We start from the raw sequence: 23269 nt of genomic DNA on the forward strand, positions 1-23269 counted from the left end.
GCCCTTATTCTGTGTCTTTTATACCTACAGCTAGTCATATGTGACGTATACCAGATTCGATTTAGTGCCTGTCTTAACATCCCGGGAACATTAGTCTGATGGTATGAATCCTGTCCGAATTAATTATTTATAATGGAATTAATATGTATTTTGTTACCAATTAAGTATATTCAATCAACGTGAATAACTTACTACTATTTAATAGTTTTGAACTACAGATTTTTTTCTCTCCACGTTCTCTGTCCTATAGTTACACCGAAATAGACCTATCATGGCTTCCCCAGTAAGAAGGCTGCCAACCCCTGCTTTACATATGATAAACTTACCAGCACATTGGTTATTTATGTAGGTAAATAATCGAAGCATTGACTCTTAACTGAACTTATTAAGATTTATTATCCAAGGTTACAACAGACTTCTTTACTACCATAAACAAGGAACTCTTTAGTTTCAAACCTTCCGCAGTTCCTGCCCTTTATTAAAAATTATAATTTAATGTTTCTGATAATACTTCATTTCCTTTAGACATTTTAATATTCTTTCTATGTATTAACCACGTGGTAGTAAAGAACATCGTTCCAGCGTCTTCTTTGTCTTTCTCTAATTGCGCTCTGTAGGTCTGAAATTCTGTTCCACTTTTGTCACATGCCTTCTGCTGTTATACTTACACGGCCCTTCATGTCCCATGGGATTTTTCCGTATACCAGCAGTTTTTATCGTTGCCTGTGCATATACAGACAATGGCCTTAATAGTTTCACGATTGTTGCACCTGTTCTTATTCTCTGCCATTCCATCTCCATGTCTGACCACCGTATTTTACCATTGGTGTAAAATTTTATGTGAATTCAAATAGACCTATGTGTTCTTGGGCATAATTTTACCTAGGTACAGGTCGGTCTATTTGTAAATTATTCAGTGTATATATTTTACTTTACAAAACTATCACCGTTGTAATTGTCCCAAATTCTCTTAATATTCAAATTCACTTATTTTGTATACATTTTAATCTCCATCTGAAGCCAAATGGCAGGAGCATTCATGAAGCATTAATTAGAAGGATAGATCCTATATACATAAAATAGCTATATTATCTCAGCCTGTTATGTAAATCTGTAAAAGACTGTAACGCCGTATTTACCCTCTCTCCTTTAGCTCCAACAGGTCCTGGTGGCCCTTGGGGACCTTTCCTACCCTCGGGCCCTGGAGGTCCTTCTTTACCGGGTTCTCCCTGTTGTCCTTTATCTCCATGCGGCCCAAGAGGACCAATAGGACCCATGTCGCCCTTCAGACCTGGCATGCCCTGGAAAAAAATGTTTTGGAAGGAACAAAAATGTGCTTGGTCCTTTGCAAAGTTATTAGTATTAGAATAGTTTAGAAACATAAATTATTAATGCAATGCTAAGTATCAGCAAGGTCTGAAAGAGGTGAGATGGAGCCCGTGCCAGTTGAAAAATGTGGGGCCCAACTCCACTCCTAAAACAATATAAATATAGAAATACATTTAACAAATATTTTAAAAAATCAGATTTTATATTATTTATTGAAATAACCTTGAAATTATCTGAATAATATAGTTGCATACCGACTAAAATCAAGAATAATAAGTCAGAATTTGGTTGAAACGGAATCTCTACTGCCCCGATTCTTATTATAATCCTTAAAATTAATAAGAATATAATTTGAGCCCCCTAGGCTAGGGACCTGTGTCAAATGGCCTACTGCCCCCCTCCCCCACATACGCCGGCGTATCAGCACATATTTTGGTATATATCACAGAAATTACTATATTATACGTATTACATGTTATAACATTAAACAATTCTGTGTCTGTCACAGAATGTGTTTATGTGTTCATGTGATTTACAGAATAATCAGCGCTTATTTCCATGAATTGTACGTATAACTAGTAATAGAGTCTAATTGTGTTTTCTATGAGGCAGGAATAATATTTTTTATGTTTCATAGGTCAACTTCATGTTTCAAAATGTTAAAGACTTGTGAGGTAGTGAAACTCTGCGTATTCTTAATATAGGCACTAGATATAAATGGGTAATCAGGTTTAGGCTCCGGCCACTTTGCCCGCAAGGAAGGAGACCCTGATGAGTATCTGTTAGGTGACTGGATAGTCATCGGAGACCATGTGGACATAGTGGCGAAGAGAAAAATTCCTGTCACGCCTAGGAATTTAACCCTATCCGTCATTCTGAATTAAGTGAACTGCCGTATGTGACTGATAATTTTTTGTGGTTTGAATTAGTTTATTATGAAGTGTACTACTTTAAAAATTTAACGCTTACAAACGTGAGTATTCAATGGGAATTTTCTAAACTGAATATATGGCGCTCGGTTTGAAAATTACTGCTCTGAAAAGTGAAACGGAAATTAGCAGAATTATTTGTGTTTCGATCACTGCTGCATAGGACGAATAACATTTCATAGTGATTTACGATTTGAAGGTGCTTAATTATGTGTTTCATGTTTTGCTCTTTAAGAGCACTATATGCAACGGGCTACGGGCTGGACGGCACTGGTTCGATTGCAGGCAGTGCAAGATTTTTCTCTTCTCCACAGATTTCAGGTCGTTTCTAGGGCTCACCCAGTCTCCTATTCAATGGGTACCGGCAGCTCTTTCCCAGGGGGTAAAGCGGCCAGGGCGTGACGCTGACAAGTCACCTCCATCTAGTGCCCATGTCAAGAATGGTGGATATCTATCTCTGCGCCTCCATATGTCTTCATGGCATCGTGCATATCTAATAAAGCACAGGGACAACTTTATTTCAATAGCCTACATCATCTGCAGGGTATAGATGAGGCAAGATGTAATTGGGCCAGTTATGCTGAATAGACACAACTGCCATTCCACAGACTTTTTCGGCTTAAACATTCAGTGAGAAGTCGGTGCCCAAAATATGGACACGCAGGCATAATTGCTGTATGGGACTCAGACCCACTCTTCCCTCTCAGCTGACGCAGGTTTTATGACGTGTTCTGACGGGTTTGAGAGTAAAACGAGGATGCTGATCTGTACCTAGAGGTCGTGAGTTTAATATCCTTACCGGAAGTCCTGACAGGCCTCTCTCTCCTGGAAATCCTGGTAATCCCGGTCCACCAGGAGGTCCTGGTTTGCCTTGTGGACCTGCTGGTCCCGTCTGCCCCTCTTTACCTGCCTCTCCTGGGTGTCCAGGCTCTCCTGGATGACCAGGTTGACCTGGAGTTCCAGGTTCACCTACAGGACCAGGCTCACCAGTGGGGCCTGGTGGTCCAACAACCCCCGGCGCCCCTGCAGGCCCAATTGGACCTGGTTCTCCCTGCAATAAGAATGTTTTTATCAAAGTTATTCTTATTTTACTACATTCAGGTGAATCTAGAGACTGCTGGCTTTTTTTTTACTTTGTCCCTCGTCCTGTATTCTAAGGAACACTAAAGAACACGGCGTTTTGGAAACTGGATCTGTTTCCGTCCTCAGATGAGGTGGCAAACAACTACTCTGGTTGGTCAGTTAGAAAGAGCTAACCCCAATAACTGGATGATTGTGGTTGGGGTTAGCTCTTTCTAACGGACCCAACAGAGTATATGTCTACCACCTCACCTGAGGACGGAAGCAGAACCAGTTTCCGAAAAGTTATGTTCTTTAGAAGACAGGAAGTAAAGTAGTAACAAAGTAAAAAAAATCCAGTAATCCAGAGTGTCATACACCATTGTCAAAAATCTGTAGAATTTACTCGTTTTAAGGCGAATGCAAGCAGTCAGTAGAATTCTGAAGAGCATCGTCTTCATGAATGTAAGGCCTTGTAGATAGCTTTGCTTGCCTCGTACTTATAACTGGCTACTTTCTTAGCTTACACTTCGACTCTGACGATGAAGGCAATATGTACCTCCAAAATTTCGATGAACTTCTACCTGACTACACGGCGATACATTTGTCATCGCTGTGACCGCATTTAACACAGTATCCTATCCCCAGAGTAACTCGCGATTTCCACTGCTGAAAAGCAAATATTCCATTTCAAAATTTCGAGAGAAGACAGGAGACGTTATTTTTACTGTTAAATAACTAAGACAGGCTAAAAGTGAGATACGAAATTCCTTTAGCGTTTAATACAAAATTGTGTCCGTGATATAATCACTCCGACTCGTGCCGAAATTAAGTTATTATTATTTCTCATATTTTATCCTGCGGAGGAAGTATGAAAATGCAGATATCAGCAGAATATAAGATAGATATAAATATGGATTTTACCATAAAATTGAGAGCACATACCAATTTTTCTAAATTACTGTATCCACAACTGAATGTCAGAAATCTGAGTGGTATCCACTCTGAATTCTGTTGTCCCAGTAGACCTAGCGAGTAATTTGGCTCAAGCTGTAACTTTTCTTACTTGTTTTAGATAAGAAATAATCACAGCTTCATTAAGTAAACTAAAAATATAAAACAGACCTACCTTCACAGCACCAATTACAGCTTTGAATGCCTTGTCCGAATTAATAATTGATAATACTATTTTAAAGCATTTTGATATGTCTATTAAGTATGTTTAATAATGCAAAATATTGTCTACAGTTTTAACAGATTTATACTACATAATGTTTATTGCGAATCTGTCTGCTCCATGGTCACTTAGAAGTAGATGATTCCGACTGCAAGCAGAAACTGGTTTTCCATCGGTGGTTTTGGAGGTTAAACTTATATCTGAAGCTTTGTCTGTAGCAACACTGAATATTTTCAAACTACCTACGATAATAGACTTTATTTTCTCGTATGACGTTTTTTCTGAAGAGAAAATTTTGGTTGTGGTGACTAATTTTTACACTGTTGGATCATCTAGACATTTTGCAAACGTGAAATTTTAAATTAAAATTTATTATAAATGTTGATACTTTCTTTGGTGAACAAGGAATTCAGAATATCAACTGCGTAGAGAATTCTATATCTGTGGCATTATTTGTTTAATCCAATGGCTTTTCGAAAAGGAAACGGAAGTTTTCGCTCAGTACGGCTATTAATCGTGATTAATTTGGAAACAATAAACCTAACTCAGAATTACTGGATTTTTGGTCTTTGTCCGTCATCCGGTGTTGTAGAAACTAGAGGACACAACGTTTCGGAAACTGGATCAGTTTCTATCCTCAGGTGAGGATGGAAACAGATCCAGTTTTCTAAATGTCATGTTCTCCAGTTTCTAGAATATCAGACGATGTAGCAAGTCCAAGAACCCAGTCACAATCCTTTAGAATCTAACAACTCTAACACTAACACACGTATACACTATTAATGAAGCAGTAACATACGGAAGACTGTTAGTTCACCAATCCAGGTGTTCTAATGCCAAAATACATATTATTTACTTATATTTCGTTGAATTTGCTCTGCTTATACAGTTAGTCTTGTAAATACTTCACGAAACTGTAGGCGCCTTATCTTCTTTTGGATATCATGTCATTACCGGAGGTCCTCTTTCTCCAGGCGGCCCTTGTACTCCATCCTTTCCGTTGGTCCCTGGAGGTCCTTGTGGTCCAGAAAATCCTCGGGGTCCCTCAGGACCTTGAGGTCCTGTCTCACCTTGCGGTCCTGGTGGTCCTGGTTGTCCAGTATCACCCTGTATGACAAAAAATCTTCTCTATTCTAATACATGTTTTAAAATAGCAATTTTATTGAATGCAGTTTTAATAGTTAATTTATCTAAAAAGTAAGAACGTGCATTACTTTAGGTCCTGGGATTCCCTCGAGTCCTCTTCTGCCTCTGGAACCGCGAAACCCCTGCAAAAGACCACATTTGAATCAATCCAGGGACTGTTCATATTGAGATAATAAAGCAAAATACTGGTTCTTCAACACTGCCATCACGTACAGATTTATATGCCCATATTGTGTTGAAACCGTATTTTACGTGCTTTTTACTTCACGAGACGCTTTAAACAATCGATAACATTAGGTTATAAAAGATCACAAGGTAAGACTTAGAGGCCGTGGCAAAGCTCAGGTTTTTTTTTAATTCGCTTAGTGGGGGGTGGAGTCCTACTGGGTCCACTCGGCACGGCGGCCACTGATTGGCCTATTGTAGCCTGCCCCGGGTGATTATGATGATGGAGAATTTGGTGGAATGAAGCTTGGCAGGGGAAACCTAAGTACTCGGAGAAAACCAGCCCCAGCGCCACTCTGTCCACCACAAATCCCACTTGACCAGACCCGGGATCGAACCCGGGCCGCCGCTGTGGGAAGTCAGCGACTATCCGCATAAGCTATGGCGCGGCCTTAGTTCAGGTGGTTAGTCGCTGGCTTCCCACCCCGGCGACCCAGGTTCGAGCCCGGGTCAGGTCATGTGGGATTTTTGGTGGACAAAGTGGCACTTGGGCGGGTTTTCTCCGAGTACTTCGGTTTCCCCTGCCAATCTTTATTCCATCAGTCGCTCCACAATCACCATCATCTATCATCCGGGGCTGGTACAATAGGCCAGTAGTGGCCGCAGCACCAAGTGGACTTAGTCAGACGACAAAATGTATTGAGCAAAACGCAATTAAAATAAGATTCGGAATATTACAAGTGCGTCTTAATTTCATTTTGTGGGAAATGCAGTATGTATACATACTAAATTACCGTCATTCGGACAGAATTAAGATTATAACTGATCTCTATACTTCTGTCGGTAAGATCACATCGTAGGCTACTAGATGTCGCTATAGGCCTATCAGCTATTGGTATTACGATAAATATGGACGGTGACTAAAAAGTGTTCTTCTTGTTAAATTCGTTACAAGTTTTACTAAATGCCTGAGACAGTACCCCGTACGATATTTTACATGTCTATGTTAGGAGCAAGGGGAAATGTGTATTATTATCTTATATAATAGATACAGACCGGTCACGGTAGCCGGGTAATGTAAGGCATATACTGTCTTCCCTCACTCGGAAGCCGGAATCGTGGGTTCGAATCCCACTCAGGGCATGGATTTTTAGTGTTTGTGTTTGTGTGTGAGTGTGTATGTGCGTTTTTCAGTGTTTGTGTACAGGTGGAGGCCTTGCGACGAGCTAATCACCCGTCAAAGGAGTCCTACCGAATGTCTAAAATACAGTAAACCAAAGTGAAACGGAGAGTTTCATGAATGTAAGACAAGGCCCAAATTGGGGATGTAGCGCCAAAAAAATAAATAAATAATAATAATGATAGATACAATTATGAATTTAGCATAGTTTCACTCATTTACTCAATTGCCTTGATAATTGGCTTGGATTTAAACAAGTAATGAATGCTTGCCTAGAAATTAGCCTTAAAAATTATATACAGAAGTATCATTAAATTTATTTTACTTTTTTTCCCCCTTGGCACTACAGCCCCAGTGGGCCTAGGCCTACCTCCATGAAACTCGCCGTTTCACTTCGGTTTTACTAGATCTTGGACATACGGTAGGACTCCTTGGGCGGGTGATCAGTTCGTCGCAAGGACTCTACCTGTACACAAACAGAAAGTGGCACACAAACATCCATGCACTGAGTGGGATTCGAACCCACGATCCCGGCTTCCGAGCGAGGGAAGACAGTACATGCCTTAGACCGCTCCGTTACCGTGACCGGCTTATATTACATATAGAGAAGTTTATTTTAATTTACGGAAATGTATTCATAATATTTCGTTAAATATGTTTCTTTCATATCGGAAACCTGACTGCAGCTCCTGTATCTTAGGAGCTTGTATGAAAGCCGACCTTTCAGTTATCTCCATTTCCATCCGTCTGGTTGCTAGGCGAATGTAATTGGTTTTATTGTGCACAAATAATAAATGTCAATTTGATGCCCTTGCTTAGTAATCATTCATCATAGTAGAACATTCCTGAGCCGGAATAAGTAGCACGCCCATGCAGAGAAACCTGCTCTGGGATTTCGCGTCTGTTTACTGTTCGTGTTTACCTTGAGAATACGATTCTTGTTGGGTAGGTCCTATGAAGAAAAATATATAAAAAAGTAAAGCTATCCCTGTAACAGGGCGTGAAGGCCCATAGGGTTTTGAGACGTTGAGGGTCCCACATTATCTAGATTCTAGACAATCGGCTCAAAGATGGCGATAAGGTTGTTAGCCTTACGCTCCGGCCGCGTTTTTACTCCCCAGGAAAATTATTTAATTAATTCCTGGTACTCATTTCTGTTAAAGGCTGAGTCAACCCCATAGTGCGGCTGGAAGGGTTAGATCAATTGAAAAAAATCCAATGACCTCATCGTGACTTGAACCCACGACGACCTTCCGGCTACCAACTACGCTGCCGCGTGCCCCTAGAAAAATATATTCCCGCAATAAAACAGCCTGTTTTTTAAATTTCGCACAGACTCATAAAATTATAGTACACGATTTCTAATTACTTTAACACACAACTAAGTAGTCTAAAAATAAGCAAAAATGGAAGTATGTTACGTTAAAATTTACGGTATTGCTGTTGGATTACGCTGACATGTATTAAAGTCATTCTTACTCATTGACGTCACGTTTCCACCGCTTCTCTTATGAAGGAAACAGCGTGGAAAAGAATGGCTTTTGACTCAGCTTATGCACACAGGAATGAAACTAACAATTTTCCCATGGCTGTTTCTCTAAGGGGAAGAGTTTTGTGTTTACCACTTTCATCCATGACGGGCCATTTTGGAGATATATACAGTGGGATGGGCATAACGACAGACAGACATTTGGTTGATATATATATAAATAATACTGTCGTATTAATTAAGAACGTGGGGTATCCTTTTTATCAGCAGGAATATATACAGGGTGTAACTGAAAGGCGCGGACAAATTTTGGGCACGAATTCCACATATCAAAACAAAAAAATGAAACAATATTATATTTAAGCATCCTGTTGCACTCCATACGATAAATGATATAAACTCCGTCTCAAGTGCAAACAATATATTTGTGTCTTTGATCTTGCTCCCTACACTACATGTTTTGGCCTCAGACGGCCAGGTGTATAACACTCACGTCGCTGTCACACTGCACCCAATTCAAAATTTAACATCTAAAACACTCTCCCTGTCATTATCAACTTCTACTTCGTTGATAGCTGTCCACCCGTAGATTACTTCACACACGTTAATTTTGAGTTTATTGTAATAGCACCATAATAAAATCTTTAGTTCTAATTTTAAACCTTTAAATTCTTGTCCAAATTTTAAAATTTTAAAATTGTTAGGGTTATTAGCATTGTGTGGGCAGGGAATTTTACTGATTATTTGGAAGGCCCGTCATGATTTGCCACATCAGCTTACAGGCAACTTCTCACTTGATCTGCGAAAAGTACTAGAATATTTACCATTGGCAGTCAGAACACGAATATGGTACATGCAAAATGATGCTCCGACACATTCTTGGCGTGCTATGCGAGATGTTTTCAGTAACAGCTATCATGACTGATGGATAGGCTGAGGTAGACTAACTGCTTGGCTTTCACGCTCGCCAGATTTGAAGCCCCTGGATTTTTACCTGCCGAAACACTTAAGAACCCCTTGTGTAAGCAGCTCCGGGAACAACTAAGAACCCTTGTGTTTGCAGCTCCTGCTGACAATGAAGAGAGGCTTCATCATCGCATTGTTGATGCCTGTCAGACTACCCGCAACTGCCCAGCTTCTTGAACGGATTTGGCGGCCCATGATGAGACGTGTCGAGGCGTGCATTGAATTTCATTTTGAGCTCTTATTACAAAAGTACGATAATTGTAGAGCTATTTCAAGGAAATAGCGGCTCCGGCCTAGAAAACCAAAGTTAACGGCCGTGGGGATTCGTTGCGCTGATCACGCGACACCCTCTATCCTTTAAAGTTGGCACTAACTTCGCCGACAAGCGGCTGTCGCTCGGTCGGTATACTTCGCTTGCGGACTAAAACCCCGGAGTTTCTTTTATAAATATACTCTTTCAGCCATAACTCACAAATTAAATGTTTCCAGACACATGTTGATATGGACATATTTTCTTGTTTTAGTATGTGAAACTCGTGCCCAAAGTTTGTTCGCAAATTTCAATTATATTTTTTATGGTCATGAGACTGTCATAATAAACAAGGAATTTCATTATTTCAGTACATTCTCCCACACTTTCTTTAATGTTTTCTTTTTCATAGGAAATATATATTGTTTATTATTGTATTATTATTGTTTCTATATAATTCTGATATAAAGTGAACATACCCAAGTGATGGTAGAATAATTTAAATGAAACTATATCCGTATGAACGTGAGTAAGTAATTCTGTTTTTTTTTAGGCAGTTTATTTCACGAGAAGCCTGGCTGAATAATGGCACTGTCGTTAGTAACACATACATCAAAATGTTGCTCTTGTACTTTTCTTTTGTTTCGGAGTTCATTACTTCAACAAACTTACTTACCCTAGGACCTGTCTCTCCTCGTTCGCCTGGAAGTCCTGGATTCCCCTGCAAGAGTAAGAAACATTAGACACAATTAGGTCTAATCGATGTGGTTTTGTGAGAGAATAAGATTCTTGTCTTCCGTGGGGCAAGTAAATTTATATTTTTGCTGGCGAATTTATAAGTTGAGTTATGTAACTTTCATGTATATTTCCTGAGGTGTCAACACGTTCATGAATTAATAATTTCATAACTAACCATTTCGCTATGGAGCAATTTCTTCAGTTATCCTATAAAATATCCTGCAAAATATAGGCCTGTTTCTCCAAAATTCAATATTTATTTTAATAAAAGCTGTTTATTTAACTCATGAAAGGAAACTTTTGGTTATTACTGCATATCAAAATAAGAGCCATGCCATATTTTGGGCCCTCTACAAGTTCTTGTTAGTTTTATTTGAAGTTAATTTACATCTTTAACGTGCGGATTAATGTATGTTAAAATGTTGTTTAGAGAGTTATAGTTCCTCCAATCTACGAACCAGGGTACGTCATACTTCTCAGAGGCAACCGTACAGCACAAAGCGCCTACGTACAAATACTGGAAGTACACGGTGATTCTAAATTATTGACGACAGGAGCTAGTAACTTTCAGTTAATGATGTAATGATGTAGGCCACTAACTGACGATGATTCGCCCTCCTTCCCGTAGTAGCTGAAGTATACCAGTATCAAAATCATAATCACCGTTACATGGCACCCAACCAGGCCGTAAAGTAACAACCGGGATAGCGCAGTCGGTGTAGCGACTGGCTACGGGCTGGACGATCGAAGGGTCGGAAATTTGAGTCCTGGTGGGGGCAAGAATTTTCATTTCTTCATGTCATCCAGACCGGCTCTGGAGCCCACGCAGCCTCGTATGCAATGGTACCGGGGACTCTTTCCCCGGGAGCAAAGCGGCCGGGGCTTGAAGGCGACCATTCACCTCTAATTAGTGCCGAGGTCAAGAAAACGTGGGTATATACATCCGCTCCCCAATACGCCTTCATGGCTTTGTGTTTAACTAGTTAAGCACAGGGACAGCTTTACCTTTTACCTTTTTACCAGATCGTGAAGTTGAAGGAAAGCTGCTGCACGTGTTTATGTGGGGAAGCAGTGTTCATCAGTTACAAATTATTATTGATCTGAATTATCTTGCTATCATAACGACAACTAATTCTATACTTCAAGTTCTTTCATGTGTGTGCAGAAAAGTTGCACCTATGTTGACTATTATGGAAAATATTATAAGAAAAATTTGGATTTCCAACTAAAATTAATGTCAGCATATTGGACACACTTTTGTACAGTGTAAAGGAAAGGTTTTCAACATGCTAACATACTGTTCCGTGAAGTAAGGGGCAGTAAGACCATGCCATCGTTCAGGCTGTTAGACACCAGATTCCCAACGTGGCGGCCCGGCTTCGAGCCTAGCTCGGGTCATGTGGGATTTGTTGTGGACAAAGTGGCACCAGGGCAGGATTTCTCCGAGTACTTCGGTTTTCCTTACCAATTCTCATTCCACTGACTGCTCCACACTATTCATCTGTCGTCCGGTGCTGGTACAGTAGGCCAGTCAGTGGCCGACTTATCAAGTGGACGCAGTAAAGACTAAAGCCGACACTGGCAGCACGCAGAAGTGAGTGGCCCGCTTTATGCTCCCTCACTGAATACGGGGTTGGGAGAACAGTGGAGGCGGTTAGGAAGTGAAAGGCAAGAGAACAATCGTTTCCCTCGTGGAGAAACAGCCAGTAGCCAATCACTTTACTCACTTAGATATAATGGTCCATGAGGGAAAAATCCGTCGGGTAACGTGGAATCACAAACAGCAGACCGACTACGCAACAGTGCTGCAACATACTCACCCGGTCTCCCTTTTCTCCGGGGTGACCGCTCTTACCCTCCGATCCCTTGTCTCCTTTCTCTCCCGGTGGTCCCGGATAGCCGGCAAATCCCGGAATGCCCATCTTTCCCTTTTCACCTGGTTGTCCTGATGGTCCAGTCTCTCCTCGTGGTCCCTCAAATCCCTATGATAACCAACAGAACAATTCAGGACACAGGCATAAATGCGTCCATTGGAGCTCTGCAATGACATCAGTGGTAAAATAACGTACTGTTGATATAGAAACTTACAGAAATCTAATGTAATAAATTACAAGTCATAAAATCCTTACTTAATATAATAAACTCTCGCTAATCTGGAGTAATGGGTGGGGGGGGAGATCGACTGGATTAAGCCATAATCTGGATTAGTTAAGCAAAAGGTAGCACTAGGAGACAAAAAAAAATTAGAGCACAAATAAATGTACAATTTAATGATATAGGTAGTGTTGATGAAAAAAAAATATCACTGTAGAGCCTTTATTTAAAAACTATGAAAATACAATACATTTATTCATTGATAAAATGTATGTGTTCTATGATTACTCCTTTGCTGATAATTGTAAAAAGGCACTGAAAATGTAATTCAAAGGCTCAAATTTTTGGCACAATTATACAGTTTGACACATACCTTAGGCCCTTCTGGACCTTCCAGACCTGGTATGCCTAAGGGTCCACCAGGTCCACGCTCCCCTTTCATTCCGATGTCCCCTTTCTCACCATCGGCACCTCTGTCACCTTTATCCCCTTTGTCTCCTGTATTTCCTCTCTTCCCTTCGTCTCCTTTGACCCCTCGAGATCCTGGGAACCCTACAGGTCCTTGAGGTCCAGGAGATCCGATATCTCCTTTAGCACCAGGCATTCCAGAGTTTCCAGGGTGTCCCGGCGCTCCATCAGCTCCTGGAAGTCCAGGTATTCCAGGTTTCCCTTGTGGACCCTAGATACAAAATTATAATTTATATACTCGTATTGTACTAAAGAACAAAGCATATCCTAACATGGACTCTCGCTAAGTTGGAATTTCAATACGAAGTCATACTAAGCTAAAGGTAAAGGTAAAGGCGTTCCTGTGCTTAACTAATTAACACTGGGCCATGAAGGCGTATGGGGGCGTGGATGTATAGATCAACATTTTCTTGACCTCTGCACTAGGTGGAGGTGAGTGGTTAGCTTCATGCCCCGGCCGCTTTACCCCCGGTGAAAGAGCCCCCAGTGCCCATTGGATAGGAGGTTCGACAGACCCCAGAGCCTGTATGGGCGAAGTGGAGAAAGAAAATTCTTGACCCTACCGGGACTCGAACTCTAACCCCTCGGTCGTCTAGCCCGTAGCCAGTCGCTGTACCGACTACGCTATCCAGGCTCATACTAATATTAATTGAAATTCAAAATTTAAATAATGTAGTTTCAATTTTTTTTTTCATAGGTTGCATCCTGTTGTGTGTCACAGACAATATAGGAACTATATCTTTATTACTGTAATAACTTAAATATTTGTTGTGTTGACGGTAGCATAGTTCCTACATATTATGTAACGTATGTAGTTTCAGTAATCTCTTTAATGACAATATTGTGTTTACAGCAGCAGTTGATCTTCATCATCAGATGACTGAAAAAATAATGGCTATTTAAGTCACTTTTTAGTAAATTTAGCAGTTGGTAATCATACTACTCGTACGGTGCACATAAATTCCTTCATTCGAATAGCTGCAACGGTAGCAGTTGCCTTACAATCCGCAGACTTTACTATATGCTGTAAATGTTAAACCATGCCAGAGTTCGGAAATTATTATTGGTAATATTCATGCCCTATAATATATTACCGCTAATCCAGGAGGACCTAGTTGACCTTGAGGTCCAGGGGGACCTACAGGACCTACAGGACCAGCCTGACCAGGTTGTCCAGGTTGTCCTGGCGGTCCATTATTCCCCTTTGCTCCCACAGGACCCTCACTGCCTGGAATTCCTGGTGGACCAGGCAAGCCTGGAAATCCCCTTGGTCCGGGAAAACCACGCGGACCCTGTAACATCAGTCGTCAGATTCTCAACAATACCTAGGCCAGACGGGAGGATAACATTAAGATGGTTCTCGAAAGTAAGAGGGTAAGAGAGTGTGGACTGGATTAAATTGGTGTAGGATAGAGTCTATTTGCGGCTTCCTGTGAACATAATGATACATTTTTTATTTTCATAGGGAACAGGGAAGTGCTTGGCTAACAGAACGGGCATCCGCTTCTCCGTCTACTTAGTTGAAGAGCAAATTTACATTCATATGGTCTCTACCTTTTGCGTGAGCAGTGAACTTTATGGCCGCTAACACGTAGACTTGCTCCTCTGCTCTCAGCAAGTTTCCGCATCTCTAATCTTCGTAAGAACTCTTTGCCTCGTATATCCAATCGGCCAGATGGAAGTAATTCTATTTAAAAAGTAAACATTACTCAGCCCAAGTTAATACACACGTATTTGTAAACAGGTGTTAATAGAAGGGATAAACGCAGATGTAGGCCATATGTAATCCATAAAGTGAATTGTAGGTGAGAACTGTATAGGAAACTTGTAAAATATAATTATTATCATTGCGCGGAATATTTCGATCAGCTATTTCACACTTCAGACAATTTATTTTTAAGCTTTAAACTTTATTTCAACGTGGCTAAAGTAATATGTACTGAATGTTGATTGCAAAATGTTTTGGGAAGCATCATTTCCGATGACCGAGATTGGGCATGGGATGAGTAGTAGGATGGTAGGTTACGGTGTTGGTTGGCAAGGGATGCAGCTATCTCGGGTTCATGTCCAGTGCAGAGCTTTGGCATTAGCAGTGTTAAACCTTCAGGTTCTGCTACTTGCTTTTAGCTTGTGTGTTACATATCGTGGAGAAACGTTGGCTAGTCTGAACCAGCGACTTATTAAAAGGAATATTATTTTATTTTAGCAGAACTTTTCGAAAAAAATAGAAATATGAAAGTTTATGAGAAACATCTCCCCGTATGATACCATTTTCCCCATTCCTCTTGCTTCTCTATGCTCGTAGTTTGTAAGTTCATTGATCTATTCAATTTACAATCTATTATATCACATTTTTCTTAAAAAAATCCGTGACTTTAGTCCGCAAACTAACTATACCGACCGAGCGATCGCCGCTTGTCGGCGAAGTTAGTGCCAACTTTAGCGGATAGAGGGTGTCGCGTGGTCAGCGCAACGAATCCCCACGGCCGTTAATTTCGGTTTTTTAGACCGGAGCCGCTTCTTTTCCATTCAAGCAGCTCCTCAATTATCGTCACGAAGTTGAGTGAACCCCGTTCCAGACCCACTACTTCTCAGAAAATCTGGTAATCGCCGGTAATCGAACCCGGGGCCTCTGGCTCTGTAGCCAGAACTCTGAACATAGACCACATAGGCGGTCACATTTTTCTTACAGCAATACTTTTCGCAGACAGTGGACAGTGCCCGACATAATATTCGTACAACATGACTGCTTACAACGACCGTTATACTTGGAATATAAAATGTAGTACCTGCACAAGCTTGGAAGATATTTCCATTAATTATCATTTGTTCCATTAAGTGCAGATTAAACAAGTTTCAGGAACTAATTTTAACGACAACAAACGAAATGCCTCCCGATTTGAATACTGTATTGTCCAAGTATCTTCTTTGCAGTTACGAAAGGCACCTATCTTCCTATGTACGGTTTTGTCACTTCGAAGTACGTGCATCTTCCAAATATTGTGTGTTATTTGTGATGTTTGATGGGTGAATGAATCTACGAGTACGTTATCCAGAAACACTATATCAACTACAAATGCTATTTAGTGACGAATTATATGGTAGGGTGTTCACTTTGGGTGAACTTGAAAGAAATATGAAGAAAGTAATTATGACCCATTTCAAATTATTATCCCGGTCGTTCTTCTAAAGGGGCTGAGGAAAACAATAAAAACCTAAGCCAGAAAAGAAATATCCTACCCGAGATTCAAATGGCGTATCCCGAATTCAAGTGAGAAGCTTGTGACCCAACTTGCTTGGTTTTTGTGATTTCTAAATGCATTTTTCCATATGTATATATTCTGTGCAATTCTGAAGTACACTGTACTTCAGATACGCTTATCTGTGATCGGATTACCAATTTTTGTTGCATGGTTACTTACCAGTTCCCCCGGTAAGCCTGGTAAACCCGGTGGACCTTCTTCGCCCTGCATTCCATCGTGACCTGGAAGTCCTTGTTCACCTGAACTTCCTGTCAGACCTCTGTCTCCCTTTTCTCCTGGCAGACCTTTTATGCACAGGTGGAAATATATTTTTATTTCATTTCAGAGCTTTACAGTCAATTAATATTACTGGATGATGTTCATAGTCAGCTAGAGAAATGAAATAGTTTTCTCTCCCGGGATCTAAGTTACAGTGAACTACCATCGAAAGAAGCTCGGCGATTTTGTTTCTAAAATTTACACTTCTAACTTCCGCATTATTCTTACCAATCTTTAAGAGTACGTAACTAGAGACCTTTGTTCGCCTTTATTTCCCATAATCAGTAATACCACTACAGCGCCTGTCCGGACTTTTGAAGTAGGATTGGGACCAGCTGTACTGAGTACAGGATCCTGAATTTTATGTGACAGGCTCTCGAAAAATATGTTGCCAGTTTCTTTAAGACAATGTTTTGTATGATGATTATTCGGAAAGCAAAGTCCGTTTATTTTAGGCAACTATTGTAGGAGCAAGGGAGAGCTCGCGCATGCGAGGTGGCGTCATATGGCTCATTACCTCATAAACCATCACATAACTAGTGATCTAGTGTTTGTTCTTGTCTCTACAGAGTGAGTTACGATGTGTCCTGCGATTGATAATTCCGCCAGCTGCGAAATTCGCACGCTAAAAACGAGAGTGCTGCGGAAATCCATTGTGAATTATGCGCGGTTTACGGCCAAAATATAACGAGTGAAGGAACTATAAGACAATGGTATAGAATGTTCAAAGATGGGCGAAAAAATATTCATGATGAAGAGCGAAGTGGTCAGTCATCTGTAATGAGTGATGATCTTGTTCAAAGTGTTGACCAGAAAATTTGTGGAAAACGGCCCTTCGCAATGTCAGAACTTTCATGTGAATCTCCACAAATTTCAAGCACTGTTCTCTTATCTGTTGGATAAAAAGTAGTGGCAACACTGCTGTAATATGAAAGATGTGCGTCAGGTGACACTAGCGCCGTCTGTAGCTGTTAGCAGAAGTTCAGTTGAAGTAATGCAGTGAGTGGCTCTGGTTGTGTTTCATTGAGTGGCATTGTGCATCTTCTTGAAGTGCAGGAGCCCAGTTCACGCACCCTAACAACATGTTTACGAAACAAGAACAAGGCTCCTGGATAAAAATTGGATTTTTCAATTCACCTAATCCTTCCAGCTACATTGTGACCATGGGGTCGACTCAGCCTCTAACAGAAATGAGTACCATGAATCATCCTGCGGGGTAAAGGGCAGTCGGCGCTTAAGGCTNAATTAATGAAATTGTTTACAATTAGAGCGTGTTGCCGTATATGTGCATATATATGATAACAGACCGTCACAAATAAGGGAATATTAAATGTGGGTCACGCACAGATACATTCAGCAATCTGCCGGGAACCAACCTGCTAACCTGACGTAGCCTACACGAGACGTCATTTTGCCACGGTTCATTCCTGTTATTTCCTTGTTGCGGATTAAACCGTTTCAGCAGTTTGTACAGAAATGAGAGTAGAATAATTGGATAATCTGTGCATGGACTTGTTGATATTACTACAGGAATCAAATAGATGCTTTTGGTCGTTCCGCTTAATTCATTCATGTTTTACGGAAGCTTTTTCTTCCTGCCAAGTCATTCTGTAGTCATGATTAATGAATAAACTGTTATTTTATGTTGTATAAAAACCGCGTTTCATTACACGATCCACAGCTCTATTAGTTGCTATAGCGTTTTGAAACAGCTCAGTTAACAACAAGAACTTGAGAGAGATTACACTGAGAGGTTAGTCGACAATATCCACTCTAAAAAATATTTTCTAATAACGTAGAGCGTAACTATGGTAGGGAAAATTGCGAGAATACAATAAATAACGGAAAGCGAAGAAATAAAATTAGGAAGAAAACAAGAAAGGAAGGAATTCCTGGATTTATTCCAATATTCTTTACGTACCATACGCCTTCTTACTCATTGTATCGTTTCTCTCAGATAGCCTATGTCATCTGTGACATTCTGACTTATGAGATAACAGAATGTCTCAAAACGTGGCCCGACCTTAACAGGATGAGAAACTGAGAACAAACAAGAAACTCATCCTGTCCCAGGTACATTCATTACAATCGAAATTAATTCTACTTTCACAGATATTTAGAATTGAACCTCCAATATTAGTTATCGTTAATTAAAACTTCTATGTATCCACAGTCCGTCATTGATGCAACAATTGTTCCTTTTTTTTATTCCTCCAATTTCACCATTTAACACTTAACACAACATGTTTCGGCCATAGATGGCCATCTTCAGGTGTCTTAATGTATCGAAACTGCTCTTACGTGCGCTAAAATCACGTACCGCAGTCCACTTAAAAATAAAATAAAAATAATTAATTAAAATCCATTTAAATTTTCTATTAGAATTTTTCATTATTTTTGTAAAATCTTATTCCACTTCATAAGGGGCGTCGTCCACTTGTTTAGAGCTATGTGTACAGAATTAGTTATCATACCTGGCAGTCCCTGTACTCCTTGTTCTCCTTTTGCACCTGGTGGTCCAGTTACACCTCTTTCTCCGTCCCTTCCGGGACGACCTCGGCGTCCCTCTCGGCCCGGAAGTCCCATCATTCCTCGCAAACCACGAGGACCCTACCACAGTCATTTCCTATGATTTATTTCCAAAGCAAATTATTTGTGTGCTTAATGATTATGATGATATTAAGCTATGCAATGAGCTGTTAGTTTCCATTGTGTGAGTGAAGGATAAATTAGGCGATGTTCTCCCATGAATATAGGACATAAACTTGAATATCAGATCTCCTAATACGAATATGAGATAACCTTTATAATTGGCTCTTTTGTTGACGATGAACTTCATTGTATTAAGTATTACTTAAGTTACCATTTCATTTAGTCAACACAAAACAACTCCGCAGTGCAGAACACGAAGGCTGATGGTGTTTGCAACAACCAACACACCTGCCACATCATCATTCTCTTTCAACTTCAGTGCTCATTAAATTAATAATAATATGGAAACAATTTTGCAATTATCCAAGCACTCTTTTCTCTTTCTTATTCTTACTGCAATCTCGCACATTACATCGAATTATCTCTCTAGAACTTTGTTTACCAATTTACTACATTTTGTCTCGGACCATTTTAGACCCAGTGGTACTAATGGACTATTTGGTTTACGCTATGAACTTACTTACTTACTTATGGAGCTGAGCCCTTCTTGATGAGAAACCACTTCTGCAGCTACTCAAGTATTTCCCAGCATTCTATGGAACCAGAAGGTCCATTACCGTGTTCACAAGAGCCCTCCACTGGTCCCTATCCTGAGCCAGATAAATCCAATCCATATCATCCCATCCTATCTCTCTACGGTCCATTTAAGTATTGTCCACCCACCTACGCTTTGGTCTTCCCAGTGGTCTCTTTCCTCTTGGCTTTCCCACCAATATCCTTTATGCATTCCTCTTCTCACCATGCTACATGGCCTGCCTACCTCATCCCCCTTGACTTGATATTTCTAATTATACGTGGAGAAGACTACAAGTTATGAAGCTCCTCATTATGCAGTTTTCTACAACATTCTGTCACTTGATCCCTCTTTGGTCCAAATATTCTCCTCATCACCCTGTTCCCAAACACCCTCAGTGTTTACGCTATGAAAGTTTTATTTGTTTTATTTAACCATTTCCTGTTTTGTTCTTACCATATAAATAATCTGCTTGTTAATTTATTATTTATTGTGTCATAAGCATTATTCCTATTTTTCCTTTCCTTATCTGGGAATGTAATCTTAATTGTATTCCATTTTTTTAAACTTATCTCTATTCCCCTTATATTTCACTCCAGTTTATTCCAGAAATCAGTAATTTTAGTTCTCCACTAAATAATCGTGTTTTCTGAGAAAAATATCGTTCAATGAGAGGGTACTGAAATTCCTTTCGATTCTTAGCTGCACTGCCATCTACAAAGTCTGCGCTGCTATTACGATTAACTTCGCATGTAGGCTCTGTATTTGTAATACTTAATATACCCCTCTCTGTCTATCTATGACTCTAGAGCCCTTGTGGACCTTGACCGCTTTTTCAGTTTCTTAATCTATATACAGCCAGTAGGACTCCTTGGACGGGAGATCAGCTTGTTTCAAGACCGCTACCTACACACTGAACGACACAAACACAGAATAAATGCACAGAGACATCCATCCCTCTTGTTGGATTCGAACCCACGATCCCAGTGTTCAGGTGGACGAAGACGGTTCATGCTTTAGACCGCACGGCCACTGTGATCGGAAATATAACCATCAACGTAGTAGGTCTAGGTGGTTTATTTGTATTGAACATACAGCCGTGACCGGCTGTGACAGACTTAGTACCGAGACCAATATTTGCATATCAGAAGTATTATTAGTTTAACTATTTCTCAGTCTGAAGTTATTTACGTTTAAATATATGTGATTGTGAATTACTTAAGTCATTCAGCAATAAAAAAATTGAACTTCTACTTTCATTTGCCTAGTTTAATTACATATTTTCCGGAGTTAAAAACAGTTCTTTGGCTTGAATATGATTTGTAATAAATTCTTTATGACATTTTGGGTTGATATTTGAATTAACCTTTTGTTTCTTGTATCCAGTTCTACTTAGTTTTTCTTGATTTAAGAAATATTTACGTGTGCTCCTATGCATTAGACTCATATTAGATCAATGGATTTACATTTATTTCTTTAGCAGAATAAATTATTTCGCTAAACATAGGACTGTGTTATTCAGAATATTCGGTTTTAATCCCATATTTTCTCAAGCATATAATAAGAATATTTAACTGACGGATTCCTGAAACTTTCAGATGGTGATTATTATCATCTTACTGGTTCTCCGATGTCACCTGGTTCTCCTTTGAGGCCTTCAGGGCCGGGTGGACCTTCAGGCCCTGGTATTCCAGTTAGACCCATTGGTCCCTCACTGCCACGCATCGCCGACTACAAAAGTAAACCATAAGGTAAGAATCACTAAATAAGATCTTAAAAACTGTGACGATGTTACATTAGTACTAATATTATGTCTCTGGACATTATCCATCGTCCTGCTTCAATCCGAAACACCGACCTGTTTTTATTTAAAAATAGAACATTTCGGAGACTGGATTCCCCGGAGACAGGGACTAGGTCTATCAATTGGGCCCATCTGAGTAGGTTTTTCCTGAAGACGAAGACAGAATCCGGTCTCCGAAAAGTTTTGTTTTTGAATAGATAAAAACAAAACGATGGACAATATCAACAAATATTTGTAGAGTAAAAAAAGAGTCTGAATAGTAAGAAAATCGACACTGCCTCACATAATCCTATTTATTGTTTTTCTTTATGTCACTTTTCCTTGAATTTTCTCAGTTTCTATGAAGATGAGGACGGAAGCAATGACTGCTCTTCATATCGGGGTACACTTACTGTTGTGTTGTTTATACGTGTATGAATAGGCTGAAAAGAATTTCAGTCCAAATGGGAGCAACCATTAAAATAAACAGGAATATATTCGTTTTATATTCACACCCAGGAGTGTTGCTATTCGTGAAGGATGAACCTATGTCACAATATGTGTATTTAGAGATTTTATAGTGTTATATCACAGCAAATGATGATGGCCGATAGTGGCCAAAACATGTAGCAAAGCCACAGCTGTACGCTGACTTTGATGTTTTACTATTGCTGTGTTGTGACGGTTCATTAAAGAGTTGTATATTGTAGCACAGCAGGATGCATAAAATTAAGATTATATAGACATGGCATAAACAATGACAAGATTGGTTATTAATAATATCACAAGAAAATGAAAAAGAATTTCGCGATCAAATTCATGACTGACCGTTGGACTGACTTCCTTCTTAATGCGCGTCAGATTCATTGCTGTTGAGCTAAACCTCTTGGGATGCAACCTTTTAATTACGTTTGTCCTTCCATTTCAATGCGGAATACAATTATTAAAACAAACTGCAATTCTCTGACTAATCCCAAGGATTGAATTCTCTAAGATTTGTGTCAATTTAACGTCCATTAGTTATGGTCCGTCAATATTGCAACACTCTTCCATTCACCACTCAATATTACTTTAAAATTATACACCTTGACACTACATGTTTCGGCCCCAAACGGCCATCTTGCGATTGCATGTGATTTTAACACGAACTAAGACAGTGTATCAGTTTTAACATAATTTAACAAAATATTTGTAACATATCAAGACACCTGAAGATGGCCGTTTGGGGCCGAAACATATAGTGTCAAGGTGTATAATTAAACTAAAATTGAGCGGTGAATGGAAGTGTGTTGCAATATTGACGGACCATAAATACTGGACGTTAAGTTGAACAATTTCAACGGGATGCTAAAATATAGAATCATTTGTGTCAATGTCTGATTCATTATGGGCCTTCCATTTCTATGCTGGACGCCCGATATGCATATGATTTCGACACTTGGCTCTAGCCTCGTCTTCGGATTCTCTAATGTAGTTATTCAATCTTGAGATAAAAAAACAAACTCCGTCGCTTTAGTCCGTAAGCGAACTATACCGACCGAGCGACCGCCGCTTGTCGGCGAAGTTAGTGCCAACTTTAGCGGGTAGACGGTGTCGCGTGGTCAGCGCAACGAATCCCCACGGCCGTTAATTTCGGTTTTCTAGACCGAAGCAGCTACTTTTCCATTCAAGTAGCTCCTCAATTATCCTCACGAGGCTGAGTGGACCCCGTTCCAGACCCACAACTCCTCAGAAAATCTGGTAGCTCCG

General features: G+C 40.1%; 1 protein-coding gene across 1 annotated transcript in view; it reads right to left on the reverse strand.

Annotated features, from left to right (window-relative positions):
- LOC111870636 (collagen alpha-1(XI) chain) overlaps positions 1-23269 on the reverse strand; it is an 88675-nt gene that overhangs the window by 22754 nt on the left and 42652 nt on the right. Inside the window, exons 8-18 of the mRNA XM_023863092.2 lie at positions 21358-21468; positions 18986-19121; positions 16413-16537; positions 14085-14282; positions 12896-13201; positions 12249-12410; positions 10367-10411; positions 5709-5762; positions 5449-5601; positions 3058-3309; positions 1140-1301 (exon numbers count right to left, since the gene is read on the reverse strand). Coding sequence (XP_023718860.1) covers positions 1140-1301; positions 3058-3309; positions 5449-5601; positions 5709-5762; positions 10367-10411; positions 12249-12410; positions 12896-13201; positions 14085-14282; positions 16413-16537; positions 18986-19121; positions 21358-21468 — 1704 coding nt within the window. The remainder of the gene's footprint in view (positions 1-1139; positions 1302-3057; positions 3310-5448; positions 5602-5708; positions 5763-10366; positions 10412-12248; positions 12411-12895; positions 13202-14084; positions 14283-16412; positions 16538-18985; positions 19122-21357; positions 21469-23269) is intronic.

This window comes from Cryptotermes secundus, unplaced genomic scaffold (genome assembly GCF_002891405.2).
Source record: "Cryptotermes secundus unplaced genomic scaffold, Csec_1.0 scaffold529, whole genome shotgun sequence".
NCBI lineage: Eukaryota > Metazoa > Arthropoda > Insecta > Blattodea > Kalotermitidae > Cryptotermes > Cryptotermes secundus.